This window comes from Saccostrea cucullata, unplaced genomic scaffold (assembly GCF_032062105.1).
Source record: "Saccostrea cucullata isolate Sc308-1 unplaced genomic scaffold, CSIRO_AGI_Scuc_v1 ctg252, whole genome shotgun sequence".
Classification (NCBI taxonomy): Eukaryota; Metazoa; Mollusca; class Bivalvia; order Ostreida; family Ostreidae; genus Saccostrea; species Saccostrea cuccullata.
In genome coordinates, this window is record NW_026928618.1 from 133,497 (window position 1) to 150,553 (window position 17,057).

Sequence of the window (17,057 nt, forward strand, 5' to 3'; positions counted from 1 at the left end):
AATACACCATTATATGGGTAATTTCTGTTGTTTTCAATTAGTTTTTTTGTTCAAAAAAAGAAACATAACAGTCAAGTTCTAGTGAGAATACATACAGTGGATGATCAAAATATTCACAAAATGAATAACCTGCATACAATTATTTCATTTCACTTTTTAATCACCCCTTTGTAAACAACTTATAATCTCAATGGTGTGACCTTAAAACAATCTAAATGTTACCTTATAGAAATCAAAACTGAAAATTCACAGTCTAAGAAAAAAAAAAACCAATTTTACAATGTATTTTTAACAGTTCTCTACTTGAGCATAATCTTCAAACTCCAGGCCCACTGACAAGGCATCTTGCGTATATTAAGAACTGGGAATAAAACTCGCAGTCCATGAGCCTCCTCAAAGAAGTACATTGTGGCATCTGACCCCAGCAGCGTGACCCCAGTGACTGGGATACCCTTCAGCGACCCCAATAAAATCTCGTTACTTAATGGCCAATCCAGCAACAAACAGTAAATCACCTTCTTGTTGGCCTTTGAGGCTGTGTACCTTTAAACAAAATAATAAATCATATACAGTATACTGTATACAGGGTTATTTTTGTCCAGTGTTATTTTCGCCCACTCACATTTGAAAACAAGTTTGCCCCATTTTAAATTCGCCCAGACAGATTTCAGTTTTAGATATATTATACTGTTTACATTGAATTCGCCTCATTTTAAATTCGCCCACTTCCGACAAGGACAAAAGGGGAGAAAATAAAACGGGAGCGAAATTTCCCTGTATACAGTACAATGTATATATCTTAATTTATCGATTCTTGAAAATTACAATATTTTTTATGCCAAAAAATGAAATGTAAACACAAATTCTAGTGAAACAAAATATTTCAATGGTATGTTACATGAAACCATGTGAACAACCAAACTTAGGTTAGAAGAACCATATGGTCAATCAAATAATGGTCATAGGCATGATGATGTGGTCTATCAAAAATAAGTCAGAAGCAAAAAACATTAAGTTTGTTAAATCATCAACAAAAAAGATTTTTATGAGTATATCTTCATCTTGAGTCATTGCATAAATCAATCTGACACAACTCCTCATGCCTTTCCAAAGTCAAAGTGGAAAAACAAACTTGAATGTGATGCAGAGATATCCATGATATAAAAACCCTTTTTCATAAAATGTGGGTATACACTTCTTATCAGTAGACTATGTTGTATAACTTCACTGAAAGTTGAGTCATTACCTAAAATACACATCTACTACAGAAGGGACCTGCAACTTTGTCTTAGTCCAACACTTTAGTAAATAGGAAGCAACTCAATTTAGTAAAAAAAATAAAAAACATCCTGTGATATTAATACATTTGAGGTGTTTTCTTAGCTAGCCAGAAAGGCCAGAGATGATGTGATTGTTCACATATACAGAATACATCATAATTACAAGTGGCTTTGAGATTGGCAAATTCCCTTCACATAAAATTTATTTTCAAATTTAATGAAAAACATGTATATCAAAGAAATATGAACAAGAGATGTTTGTAAAACACTTATGGTCCCCTCTCCCATATAATTGGAATTTTACTTCCACTACCAGAAAGGCCAATGGACATAACTCTGTCCAAAATGGCTCCATCATACCCAAACCAGAACTTGACCTAGATATTCTTATGATAAATCTGTATACCCAATTTCATTTCAGTATGTGCAACCTCTGCAAAGAAAATGAATGGTAACTGCAAATAATTGGATTTTTTCTTAGTCCATGGGGCATAGATTTTACCCAAAACAAAACTTGACCTAGACATTCAATATGTGCAACCTCTGCGAAGAAAATGAATGGAAAACTGATGGTGGACAGACAGACAGCAGCAAAGCAATATGCCCTCCCTTCTTCAAAGGGGGGATAAAAATGAAGGGTAGGAATCATTATCATTAAATCTGAGTGTAATCAATATCAGTTTATTATTATCTATGTGAGTGCAGTTGTACATGTAAATCTAATATAATTATGAAGGAGAACCTACCATGCCCTGTTGGTTTCTGTGTCATTCTGATGAATCCAGGGGGTTGTTTTATAAATAGCTTCTCCGTTGACCTTCAACCATGACCCTAGCTGACGGAATCTTTCCTCGTAGATCGGGGCAAAGGTCCCCCAAGCCGTTGGCCCAGCATTAATAAGAATGTTCCCACCAAAACTGAAAATAAAGCAATATAAATTCTTAGCGATTCATGAAGCTCAATCAGTGCTTCAAGTCCTAGAGGATGATGTTTTCATTAGGCTATCTAAATTTAATTCTCTGGTTCTCAGGCCAATTTTCTCCAAAACAGATGTGGGAGGGAGGCATTTTATTTATCATTTTATTGGCAATAAAGTAGATGAGGGAGGTAGCTATAGTTTTTTAACTTTAATTTTCGAATTTTCTTTCAAATAAAAATAATTTTTTTATTAGGCAATGTCTTTGAACGTATTTTCAAACGATGTAGCCAAAATCTCTTCGCAAATGGCTATATCAAATGATATTTGAGTACTAAACTACGAAAAAATGAGGACGGAACTTTTTTTTCTGGATTGGTGTCCGCAATACCAACTTTTATTTTATCAAAAATACAATAAAATTAGCAATGCTGCTACCTCAAAATGGATGCACGCGGGCCTGAGAACCAGAATTTCAATTTTATGTAGCCTTATTTCACTCACTTAATCTATTGCATTTGGCTATACAGTAAAACTTGTTTAGTACGAACATAGATATAGCGATTTCACAGATATAGCGAAGTTTTTCTGGGTCCCCGGCAAAATTCTTATCAAACCTTTGAAAAATTTTACTGTTATAACGAACTCTGATATTACAAAATTTACGGATAAAGCGAACTGATTTTTGAGTCCCGTTGAGGTTAAATATAATGAAATTTATATCTTTTAAAACGAACTTTCAAAGATCTCAAAATTTGATGAATGGAAGTGAACTTATTTTCTTTTAGCATATAAAATTCAAGTCATAATAAAACCTTAGTTATCAAAGTTATATTTTGTTATATTTGCTTTCCTAACATATTTGGTAGTAAAACTTGAAAAATATAATACATTTACAGTATCATATAAAAATACAACTTTAATTTACCTTATGGTATAAATGACTTCCTCCAAGAGTTCTTCTATGGAGTAGTACTGACTCAAGTCAGCATTTCTTCTGAACCCCCAGGATCCTCTATCTACTGTCATGGCATTGACCCATTTATGTGGCATCACGTGACCTTAAAATACATCATTCAATGACATCATATTAGGCTGTGGAAAATGTGAACAGAAAGAGAATAGGACAACACAAGGGTTTACTTGGTTTTCTTGGTTCTGTTTTCCTCATGCAAGCAATTAACTTCAGACTTTTTGTAAGCTCTTTCTCATTTGATTTTACAGAGGATACAATCCCTATCTAATTTCAAACTGAAACTTCTGATAAGTTAAAATTTAGCTAAGAATAATTCCCATTATTATTTGCATTTCAAAAAAAAATTAATTTTAAAGAAGGTATAATTCTGGAATGTTTTACTTGTATTATTGTCGATCTAATTTTTGGAGAGTAAGTATAGAAGCTCACTGGAATTAATTTTACCAGCAGCACCATCACCAATAAATTATAGAAATTATGGTCCATATTATTAAAAATAGAATTTTACAAGAAAGACCAGAATTTATATGTATAGACAAGATATACTTATACGGTAAAACTTGTCTAACTCAGACAGCATTTCACAAAAATAAGGCAAATTAGGCAATACAGTAAAACTCGGTCATAGCGAAGTTATAGCGAAGTCCTGGGGACCTGTGAATTTGATTCGCTATATCCATAATTCCTTATATGCGTATAACGAATTCATATAACCATATATAGCGAATTCGCAATATGCATGTTTTCCTTCAAGTGTTACTACCAAATATGTTAGGGAAGCAAATATTACAAAATATACTTTCGCTAACTAAGGTTTTATTATGAATTGAATTTTATATACAGATGCTTAAAGAAAATTAAGTCGGTTCAATTCATCAAATTTTGAGATCTTAGAAAATTCGTTACAAAAAATGTAAATTTCATTATATTTAATCTCAATGGGACTCAAAATCATTTCGCTATATCCATAAATTTGTTATATCAGAGTTTGTTATAACCGAAAAATTTACAAAGATTTATTAAGAATTTTGCCAGGAACTCAGAAAAACTTCGCTATATCCATGAATTTGCTATATCTGTGTTAGTACTAAACGAGTTTTACTGTATTCTACATTACCAGAACATTATAAACAAATAATTTTCCAAAAGGGACTTAATAAAGTTTTTTACCACAATAGACAAGGTTTTGTATTACACAACATCCAGAATTGACAAGTTTCAATGTAGTATTAATATTTAATTCTGAAATATTATTAATTCCAGTTAAGTGTGCCATTTTGCATTACTAGTATGTTAAATCCTATGATGACAACTGCACTCAAGGTTAATAGTACAGGCCTCCTAATCGCAAGCTTTATGACGAAGTTTCTTCTTATTCTTAATTGGTTGCTCTTGCAAAATTATTTCCTGTCCGTGTTGATAAGATGAGTTGACCAATCACAAAGCAGGGGCATGAATTGTTTAAATGGTTGAATCTGTGGAAAAAGATCATGACCTAATTCGAAACGACACACTTAACTGGAATTAATAATATTACCTGGATGAAATCGATCCGAACATGTCCAAATTCCTCCATGTTTACAGAAACAGTCTGACCCCCACCGGTCATTTACGATGATGTAGTCTTTAACAGGACTATATTGTACAAACAAAAAATATATATACATTAAATTCGGTTATAACAAAATCACTGTGATCTATGAAATTACTTCTTCTATATCCATAATTAGTTATATGCGTATAAGGAATATTTATATAGCTGGGGATCCAAGATAACTCTGCTATATCCATGAATTTGTAATACCTGTGTTCGTACAAAAACGGGTTTTACTGTATTCAAAGATTTTCAAAATCATTTTTCCTTGTTTACGGTAGTTAATAAGATTTCATTAAAAATGAACCTCTGATACTTAAAATATGCTGTAAATGCAATGTACAACATTTTTATCTTGAATACCATGAATATGTCGAAGTGAATTGGAAAATCAAACCTTTTTTTTTTCATGCTCAAAATCTTGAACTTGCAAATATTCAGTTTTTCTCAGTCCCACCAGGTTCATAGTAATAAGACTCAAACTCCATATGTACCTACCGGGTAATTTTTTAACAAATCCCATACCTTTCATTGTACAACCAGGCCAGAAATATAGTAGAATTCCAATACCAGCTTGGAGCCAACCAGCCTGCGTCATTCCAGAGAATGTCAGGTTTGTATGTATTTATGATCTCATAGAGTTGAGGGTGGATATAATCCTGTGAATGTAATAATTAAATACAGTGAAACATAGTTATAGCAAACATGCTTATAAGGAATAATGGCTTGTAGCAAAGTGATTTTCATCTCCCTTGACTTTAAAATTCATTGAACACTTAATTAACAGACAAGCTTTTTATTCATTGTGAGCATTTTCAAAGAAACTGCAGGTTTGTTGCATTATATTCATTGGCAATGTCATGCTAGCTAGACAACGTTCGATCTTCAGAGCTGGACGCCATAATAAAATGAATTATGTTTATAATGAAGCAATATTGTCTGCCCCTGGCACTTAATTATAAGTTTTAAAAAATTGTTTTACTGTGGATGAAATTCAATTACAAGGACATCTTGCAAGCATGCTACTTTACATTAAAAAAATTCTTGCCCCTCTTTTTTGTAGCCTTCTTTTCCCTCTCCTTGTCAATGGAGAAGATAAATTAAAAAGAGGGAGAGTTGTCTCCCTTTTATCACAACTGTAATACTGTATCAAAACAATTTGTAATAAAAACCATGGTGTTGATGGGGAAAATTTATGTATAACTACTTGGTTAAGAAAATAAATTGATATGGCCAAAATAACCCATTATTACATTTATAGCATTTAAACAACAAATTATCATATGGATGAAAATTTAAAAAAATGAAATGATACAAGCTTTAATATTTATGAAAACATGACATTGTCCATTACTTACATTGACATATCTTTGAGTGGTTAAATTATTCCTTTGGTCTGCCAGCCATATTGGATTAAACCACTCAATCATAGCATGGTACAGCCCAAACTTAATTCCTGTTCCTTGTAATGCTTCCTTTAAAGGACCTTTAAAAAATAGAATAAATTACTCACATATGACTGCAATAGAATTCCATCTAAGTTGTGTATTTCACACAGGTCCATAACCATATAAGAATCCTCCATAAATTCTGTTAATCTAACTTTTGAACATTACATTGTTTTCTGCTGATGACAATAATTCCCTGCTAAAATTACACAATTATCTTACCTAAGTTGGTAACCTAACTTTCATAAATTTTGATTTCCTACATGTATGTTTATTACTCAAATATCAACATGATAAATGTACATCATGTCTTCTCTTGTGAGTGGTCTGGTGTTCAGTTATAGGTAGCAAGCCTAATTACTCACCTACAAGGTCCTGTTTTGGTCCAACATCTCGTGAGTTCCACTGGTACGTCACATTGGTAGGGTACATGCTAAATCCATCACTATGTTTGGAAGCCAACACCACATACCTATAATTAAACGTTTTTGGTATATGTATATTATTTAGCACAAATCATTGAACTGACAGAATTATGAAAAATTTTTCATGTTTACAGATTTGTTTTAAACTCAAGGGCTCTTTTTTCTAAATAACCTTGTTTTCTCTCTGAATATAATATACTTCATTTACAAAATTCCTTGCCTGTGTACATGGTGTATGTGGAAAAGTACCGGTAGTTAGACTTAATAAAATGAGCTTTTGCTCTAGAGTCAAGACATATTAAGGAGTTGATCCAGCTTGTATCTAAAGGGCATAGGGACTGGTCATTCAGATGAGACCAAAAATTAAAATCCTGGGTACTGTTTTCACAGTAGATATAATGGCTCGAAAAAGATCCTTTATTGCTCAGAGGCCCTGAGTGCAAAGCACTTCATGATCAACTGAAAGTCACTGACCCTTATCCTTATCAACTTTTTTTGAGATCATCTGTATTGGCTTTTTGGGCTGATTACATTACTTCATTAGAGGTTAATCTGACCAGAAATCCGGTTAGAAACAATGACTGATGTAGACAAAGCATTCTATCATTAAATTGATAAATGTCCTATGGACCTGGTTTAATGATAGAATTTGTTCTGTATATTCACAGTGTTGCAAAAGATACATGGGTGATAACTCGAACTCAGTGCATTTACTACGAACAATCAAGAGAATTCCGAATTAAACATGGTGTGTATATTTGAAGTGAGAAAAAACGTTGAGGAAATAAGTTGAAATAAGTTGAATTTTCATCTTTATTTAGATTTTAATTTAGGTTTAAAGGCATACATAACCTCAAAAATGTTTGTTATAATTAATTTGGGAGTAATTATTAGTGCAAATCCCTTTGTATTCCTCAAAGTCATTTCAGAGCGATTCCGCAATTTTTTGCTACATTGTTAAGTATATGGGAGGTATTCTAACTGTTGTAAGGGCTTGTCCCATGATACAGTTAGATTATTCTAACTATGACTGATGTTCAAGTTGGTTACATTGTGTTGTTATTATTATGATTACATATGACTATTATTAATAGTTTATGAAATCAAGTGCCAGAGCAGAATCTGCTAGATATGTGTTGCATTCCTCATTTCCTGACATTTTGCTGGCTATGCTTACGAAGATAACTGGTTATTGCTTACATTCTTTTACTGAAAAAAAACTGCCAAATCCTGGGTTATAAGCAGCACCTATGTCAACTGATATTGACTATAGAGACACAGAAAATTTGCAACCCCAAAAGCTTAATATTAGAGGCTAACCTTCTGCATCTCCAGTCCCTATCAAAAGATATGTGTTCATATATCAACTACACTGAAGTCCAGATAATGTCAGTACCTATATATTAACCTATATAGGTCCCTGATAATGATAATAACAAAAACAAACAGTCTCCATTAAATGTACATACTTGACACCAGAGGCAACAATGATTTCTTTCCACTTTTTAGCATCATAAAACTCCGCCCGGAATTCCTTAGCAAAGTCCGCGTAGGTCCAGTTTGGTGGGTAGAATTTCTTCATAAATTCCACCACATTTGGTTGTGGTTGTCCTTTCCAGAACCACCAAAACCACTCACTGGTGCAGGATGGGACGGCATAGACGCCCCAGTTCATGAACATTCCAATTTTAGCATCGTCATACCAAGCTGGAATTGGACGAGAATCAATGCTTTCCCACGTCGGTTTATATTTTTGACATTCTGCACACATGCCCAAAAATATCACCAGAAAAGTATAATATGAATACATTTTTATATCTCGTAACCAGCCTCTATAACCAGGCAGAGCGCATGCGCGCAACAAATTTACATCGAGTTCGGAAAACAGCAGAGAGGAAATTCGGAATATATAACGAAAACTAGTAGTGCTATTCTCAGATGCAGAAATTTATGCATAATTCAATAAAATTTTATTTAAAAAGCCGAAGAATTAATAAGTCGACATTGCAATTAGTTTTTATTTGTTTATTTAATCTTTTATTTATTTATTTATTTATTTGTTTATTTATTTATTTATTTATTTTTATTTTTTTTAATTGTAATAATTATTGATAAACTAAGTAACTTATTTATTCATTAGGAAATTTATTTGTCTGTTTATTTATGAATACATTCTTTTTCTTCATTAATTAATTATTCTAATGAGTAATCAATTCTTCTATTTATTTATTATTCATTTATTCTTTTATTTAATTAATAAATTTATAGATTAATTTATTACTTATGTTTTAATTCATTTATATTTTAATTTGTTTGATTATTTGTTTACTTACTTTATATTTTGCTTTATTGTTTATTTATTTATTGGTTTCCTTCTTTATTTATTGGTTTATTTATTATTTCTGATAATTAAAGTAAATGTTTGATTTACTAATAAATAATTTATTTATTTATTTATCTATCATATTTATTCCTTTTTGTTAACATTCTCTTAAAATTAATCAATTAATTAATTTATTTATTTATTATTTTAATTATCTTTTTATTTATTTATTTATTTTTTCATTTACTATAATTTTTTCTCTCTCTCTCCCTCTCTGTTATAGAAAGGGTCTGTTTATGTATTGCTAGGGTTTATGTTCCCATAACCAGGATTTGTATACCCATCACCGGGGTCTATTTGCACATCATCAGGGTCCATTTTATCTATCACCAGGGTTTATATACCAATCACCAGGGTCTATATTATCTATCACCAGGGTCAATATTATCTATCACCAGGGTCTGTATACCCATTACCAGGGTCTATATACCCATCACCAGGGTCCATATTATCTATCACCGGGATTAATATACCCATCACCAGGGTCTATATTATCTATCACCAGGGTCTGTATACCCATCACCAGGGTCTATATACCCATCACTAGGGTCTGTATTATCTATCACCAGGCTCTGTATACCCATCACCAGGGTCTGTATACCCATCACCAGGATCTATATACCCATCGCCAGGGTCTATATACCCATAACCAGGGTCTCTATTATCTATCACCAGGGTCTGTATACCCATCACCAGGGTCTATATACACATCACCAGGGTCCATATTATCTATCACCAGGGTTTATATACCCATCACCAGGGTCTATATTATCTATCACCAGGGTCTGTATACCCATCATCAGGGTCTATATACCCATCATCAGGGTCTGTATATCAATCACCAGGGTCTATATACCCAGCATCAGGGTCTGTATACCCATCACCAGGGTCTTTATACCCATCACCAGGGTTTGTATACCCATCACCAGGGTCTATATACCCATAACCAGGGTCTCTATTATCTATCACCAGGGTCTGTATACACATCACCAGGGTCTGTATATCAATCACCAGGGTCTATATACCCATCATCAGGGTCTGTATACCCATCACCAGGGTCTTTATACCCATCACCAGGGCTGGTATACCCATAACCAGGGTCTATATACCCATCACCAGGGTCTATATACCCATCACAAGGGTTTGTATTCCATCACCAGGGTCTATACACCCATCACCAGGGTCTGTATACCCATCACCAGGGTCTATATACCCATCACCAGCGTCCATATTATCTATCATCAGGGTTTATATACCCATCAACAGGGTCTATATACCCAACACTAGGGTCTATTATCTATCACCAGGGTCTGTATATCCATCACCAGGGTCTATATACCCATCACTAGGGTTTGTATTATCTTTCACCAGGGTCTGTTTACCAGTCACCAGGGTCCATATTATCTATCACCAGGGTTTATATACCCATCACCAGGGTCTATATACCCATCACCAGGGTCTGTATACCCATCACCAGGGTCTATATACCCATCACCAGGGTCCATATTATCTATCACCAAGGTTTATATACCCATCACCAGGGTCTATATCATCTATCACCATGGTCTGTATACCCATCACCAGGGTCTATATACCTATCACTATGGTCTCTATTATCTATCACCAGGGTCTGTATACCCATCACCAGGGTCTATATACCCATCACCAGGGTCTGTATACCCATCACCAGGGTCTATATATACATCACCAGGGTCCATATTATCTATCACCAGGGTTTATATACCCATCACCAGGGTCTATATTATCTATCACCAGGGTCTGTATACCCATCATCAGGGCCTATATACCCGTCACCAGGGTCTGTTTTATCTATCACCAGGGTCTGTATACCCATCACCAGGGTCTATTTACCCATCATCAGGGTCTATAATATCTATCACTAGGGTCTGTACACCCATCACCAGGGTCTGTATACCCCTCACTAGGGTCTGTATTATCTATCACCAGGCTCTGTATACCCATCACCAGTGTTTTTTTTTACCCATCACCAGTGTCTGTATACCCATCACCAGGGTCTATATACCCATAACCAGGGTGTCTATTATCTATTACCAGGGTCTGTATACCCATCACCAGGGTCTGTATATCAATCACCAGGGTCTATATACCCATCATCAGGTTCTGTAATCCCATCACCAGGGTCTTTATACCCATCACCAGGGTTTGTATACCCATCACCAGGGTCTATATACCCATAACCAGAGTCTCTATTATCTATCACCAGGGTCTGTATACCCATCACCAGGGTCTGTATATCAATCACCAGGGTCTATATACCCATCACCAGGGTCTGTATACCCATCACCAGGATCTTTATACCCATCACCAGGGCTGCTATACCCATCAACAGGGTCCATATTATCTATCATCAGGGTTTATATACCCATCAACTGGGTCTATATACCCATCACCAGGGTCTATTATCTATCACCAGGGTCTGTATATCCATCACCAGGGTCTATATACCCATCACCAGGGTTTGTATTATCTTTCACCAGGGTCTGTATACCCATCACCAGGGTCCATATTATCTATCACCAGGGTTTATATACCCATCACCAGGGTCTATATACCCATCACCAGGGTCTGTATACCCATCACCAGGGTCTATATATCCATCACCAGGGTCTATATACCCATCACCAGGGTCCATATTATCTATCACCAAGGTTTATATACCCATCACCAGGGTCTATATAATCTATCACCATGGTCTGTATACCCATCACCAGGGTCTATATACCCATCACCAGGGTCTATATATCCATCACCAGGGTCTATATACCCATCATCAGGGTCCATATTATCTATCACCAAGGTTTATATACCCATCACCAGGGTCTATATCATCTATCACCAGGGTCTGTATACCCATCACCAGGGTCTATATACCTATCACTATGGTCTCTATTATCTATCACCAGGGTCTGTATACCCATCATCAGGGTCTATATACCCATCACCAGGGTCTGTATACCCATCACCAGGGTCTATACACACATCACCAGGGTCCATATTATCTATCACCAGGGTTTATATACCCATCACCAGGGTCTATATTATCTATCACCAGGGTCTGTATACCTATCATCAGGGTCTATATACCCGTCACCAGGGTCTGTATTATCTATCACCAGGGTCTGTATACCCATCACCAGGGTCTATTTACCCATCACCAGAGTCTGTATACCATCACCAGGGTCTATATACCCATCATCAGGGTCTATATTATCTATCACTAGGGTCTGTATACCCATCACCAGGGTCTATATACTCATCATCAGGGTCTGTATTATCTAACACCAAGGTTTATTTACCCATCACCAGGGTCTATATTCTCTATCACCAGGGTCTGTATACCCATCACCAGGGTCAGTATACCCATCACCAGGGTCTGTATACCCATCACCAGGGTCTGTATTATCTATCACCAGGCTCTGTATACCCATCACCAGGGTCCATATACCCATCACCAGGGTCTGTATACCCATCACCAGAACCTATATATTAATCACCAAGGTCTATATACCGATCACCTATTTCTCGTTATCAACAAGGATCTATCACCAACAGTCTGTATTTATATAGGTTTGGTTTTGATATCACCAAGAGTATGTGCATCGCAGAGGGTCTTTCAAGGGTCTCAGTATCAACAAGGGGAAAATGACTCTATGTATCACTCAGGGTCTTTATCACTAAGGCCTTATGTATAACTAAGATTACGGTATCACCAAGGGTATGTGTATCATTAAGGGTCTGTGTACTACCACTAAAGGTGTCTATCACCAACAGTCTATGTATCACCAAGGGTATATTTATTACCAAGGGTTTGTGCATCATAAAGTGTCTGTCAATAACCAGTGATCTGTGTTTCAACAAGGGTTTCTATCACCAGGGGTATGTATCATCAAGGGGCTATTTATCACCTAGGGTCTGTTTCAACAAGGGTAAATGTATCTCCAAGGGTCTATGTATCACCAAGATAATGTGTATCACGAAGGGTAAATGTATCTCCAAGGGTCTATGTATCACCAAGATTATGTGTATCACTGAGATTATGTGTATCACCAAGGGAACGTGTATCATAAAGGGTCTGTGTTCTACCAGGGGTCTATGTATCACCAAGTGTCTATGTATCACCAGTGGTCTATGTGTCGTCAAGGGTCTTTTTGTCACCAAGGGTATGTGTATTACCTAGGGTCTGTGTATCACGAAGTGTCGGTGTATCAACTAGGGTCTCTGTATCACCAAGGGTATGTGTATCACCTAGGGTCTGTCTATTACTAGTGGTCTTTGTATCACCAAAGGTCTGTGTATCACCTAGGACTTGTGTATCACCAGTGGTCTATGTTTCACCAAGGGTTTATATATCACCTGGAGTCTGTATCAACAAGGATAAGTTTACTTTGGGTATGTATGTCACCAGGGGTCTATATTACCAAGGATATGTATATCACCAAGGGTTTGTGAATTATACTGAAGGTCTGTGTATCACCAAGGGTATATATTGTATCACCTAGGGTCTGTGTATCAACTAGGGTCTGTGTATCACCAAAGGTCTATGTATCACTTAGGGTCTGTGTATCACCAAGGGTATATGTATCACCTAGGGTCTGTGTATCACCAAAGGTCTATACATCACATAGGGTCTGTATATCACCGGTGGTCTATGTATCATCAAGGGTCTATGTATCACCTAGGGTCTTTATCAGCAAGGATCTGTATCACTAAGGGTATGTATGTATGTCACCAAGGGTCTGTACATGTATTACCAAGGATATGTGTATCACCAAGGGTTTGTGTATTATCGAGGGTCTGTGCACCTTTGTCCATCAGCAGGGTTTGAATACGTATCATAAGAGTGTGCATGTTTATTACATATGTCTGAATAGCCATATCAAGGAAATTTTTATCTTGCAGGGTTTTATTGCATTATTTTGTAGGCCTATATGTCTAACATAATTTGCATTATTAAAATGAAATCCAATATTAAGAAGGTCTGTGGATGTGTTTAGTAAAGTTAACCTCTTGTAGAGAAGGCATGATCGAATTGCATAAAGAAATACATGTATATTGATTTTCTTATGATTAAAATTTCTTGATTCTAATATTGATCTTATTTACTTTTTATTTTGTAGTGTAAGCCTGTTAAAGAGGATGCAAAGGACATTCAAATTAACTTAAAACGATGGGCAAAGAGTTTATTTATGTGGATTGTGGAAATATCTTTACATTGTTAATGTGAATCATAATGTATTTAGATTCCTCTTTTGGATAAATTGAGATAAATTTTATTAACAAAATATTTATTTATACCTTAGTCGACTTCTCATTTACTTTATTCGAATGATAGTTGAATATTCGGAACATTTGATGGAAATAAAATTTTAGTAATTCAGATTTCACTTGTACATACATGAGTTATATTTATAACAAAAACCTCCTTACCTGCATCTATAAAAAGTAACATGAAATTTCTATGTGTATGTTGCACATATATGTTAAGAGGCACCTAACGTATTGACAAGGCACGTAACATGGGGTGGTGGTGTTGCCCCCTTCCCCCTGTTTTCTAAACGCATCATTTAACTTTTGAACATATTCATTGAAAGGTCGACCCCCTATACTTTTCAGAAGATCAGACTCTCCTATTCAACATATGAATTATCTATTACAAACCGTTTATGAATATTTTATTTTTTTTATCTTATGATAATGTTTAATTTTCATACATTTATTATAAATCAAAAGCGGCTAAGGGTAAGGATAACAATTTTATACGTAATTTTAATTGGGCGATTGTGGCCGGTGTCAACCCCTTCCTGTCTCAAACAACGTGACAATAGTCAGCAACAAGGCCGGCTAAGAATTACTAGTGCCCTGATCAAAGCATAATTCACCTGTGTAATGCCCCTGACAAAACTATTAGGAGTCCAATTTATTTTGCATATGATCTTTGACCTTGACATTTCACCTTAACAAAACTTTAATCTTGGCCAAAGCTTTGCACTTGATGAGACAGGTCTTTTACATCTTCATGTGAAAAGATATGACAAATGAACTTTGCCATAGACGACTGCATCCCATTCAAAAATCACAGACACTGCATATCATTTCCCTGCAGCAAAACTACACTTTGGTTTTCTGCTTGACAAAATGTCATTATTCAGAATTTGTAGAGTTTGTAGAATGCATCTATTTTGGCACTTTTGTTCTACTGTCATAAACCTCTACATCGAACATAAATGAAATTTGAACTTTGTGTTGGTCGATCTACTTTTATGAGGATTTCTACCATTGCACACTTTATTCATTAATTATGAAGAGATGTATATGTTCAGATTTTCTGTGGAACAAATGAACAACATGATGGAATTTTATGATTTCTTTCCATTTATGAAATACATGTAGATGAATCAAGATACATAATGACTGAAATTTTCAATGTCAAAATATTTCCACATAAATAAAAAAATCTTTGTCTATCGATATAAAGTTCAATGTCCTTTGCTTCCTCCTTAACAGGATTCAACTACAAAATAAAAAAGGTATGCTATAATGACAACATAAAATAATAACTTTAGATCAAGAAATTTTAAAGCCATATATGGCGTAACTGATCAAAAAGTATAATCTTAAAAAATACAAAATTAAGAGAAGAAATATAGTAAATACATCTATATTAAAACTTTTCATACAATTCTGAACACGGAGAACACCTCGTTTCAACTAACTATACGATTTTACCTTCTCTGTATTGTGTTATTTAAATCTTTTGTATTTTCTTCCGAATCGGAGAAAATTCCGAGAATGCAAATTAAATTGTGATATCTTTATAACGCAATTGACTTAGATTTTGTAATGTACGGAAAAGTTCTATCTTTATATAAAGTAATGATACAAATAATAAGTTCTTATTATTTTAGTCTCATAATTTTCATTGTACATACGCCATATATATGGTTTTAATCTCAAGACAATCATTATAGTTCATTATACAATTCGATCAGGCCTCTACAAGATGTTAACCTTGTAACTGAACACACCCAAAGACATCCTTAAAAAATTGGATTTCATTTTGATAATGCAAAAAATGTTGGACATCCTACAGAAAATAAGGTACTTCGGCCCAACAAGAGGGAAAATCCTTAATATGGCTTTTCAGACTTATGTAATAAGTATACACACTCTTCTGATAGATTAATGATCATTGCTAATGGACAAAAGTACACAAACCCTTGGTGATACACAGACCCTTGGTGATTTTTAGACCCTTGATGATACATAGACCCAAGGTGATGCATAGACCCTAGGTGAAAACCCTTAGTGATACACAGATCCTTGGTAATACAAAGACGTTAGGTGATACACAGACCATTGTTGATACAAAGGCCCTTGGAGATAAACAGACCCTAGGTGATACACAGACCCTCGGTGATACATAGACCCTTGGAGATAAACAGACCCTTGGTTATACATAGACCCTTTGTAATACACAGACCCTTGGTGATACATTGACCTTTGGTGACACACAGACCCTTGGTAATACAGACACCCATGGTAATATATTGACCCTTGGTGACAAATAGACCCTAGGTGATACAAACAAGCACTTGGTGATAAACATAACCTTTGTGATACAGTCCCTTGGTGATACACATACCGTTGGTGAAACACGTGGCATTGGTAATATACATACTTTTTATGATACATAGACCCTTGATGACAAAGACCCTGCGTGATACATAGAGTCATAGACCCTTGTTAATACTAAGACCCTTGACAAACCCTCTGCGATGCACATACTGGTTATATTAAAAACCAAACCCTTGCAAATACAGACTCTTTCTGATATACACCATTGTTAATATAGAGAAAAGTGATCAATATACAGAAACTGGTAATAAGTATATAGACCCTGGTGATGGGTATACAGACCCTGGTGATGGGTATATAGACCCTGGTGATGGGTATACAGAACCCTGGTGATAGATAATATGGACCCGGGTGATGG

At 35.2% G+C, this 17,057-nt stretch overlaps 1 protein-coding gene across 1 annotated transcript; it reads right to left on the reverse strand.

Moving 5' to 3' along the window:
• Window positions 1-155: 155 nt before the first annotated feature.
• LOC134278211 (plasma alpha-L-fucosidase-like) lies at window positions 156-8,440 on the reverse strand. Its single transcript, XM_062760529.1, has 8 exons — window positions 8,109-8,440; window positions 6,580-6,686; window positions 6,125-6,252; window positions 5,292-5,425; window positions 4,710-4,807; window positions 3,125-3,257; window positions 2,027-2,197; window positions 156-543 (listed from the first exon to the last, which is right to left on the reverse strand). The coding sequence occupies exons 1-8, from the start codon at window positions 8,408-8,410 to the stop codon at window positions 300-302; spliced, it is 1,317 nt and encodes a 438-aa protein (XP_062616513.1). The 5' UTR covers window positions 8,411-8,440; the 3' UTR covers window positions 156-299.
• Between the last annotated feature and the right edge of the window lie 8,617 nt (window positions 8,441-17,057).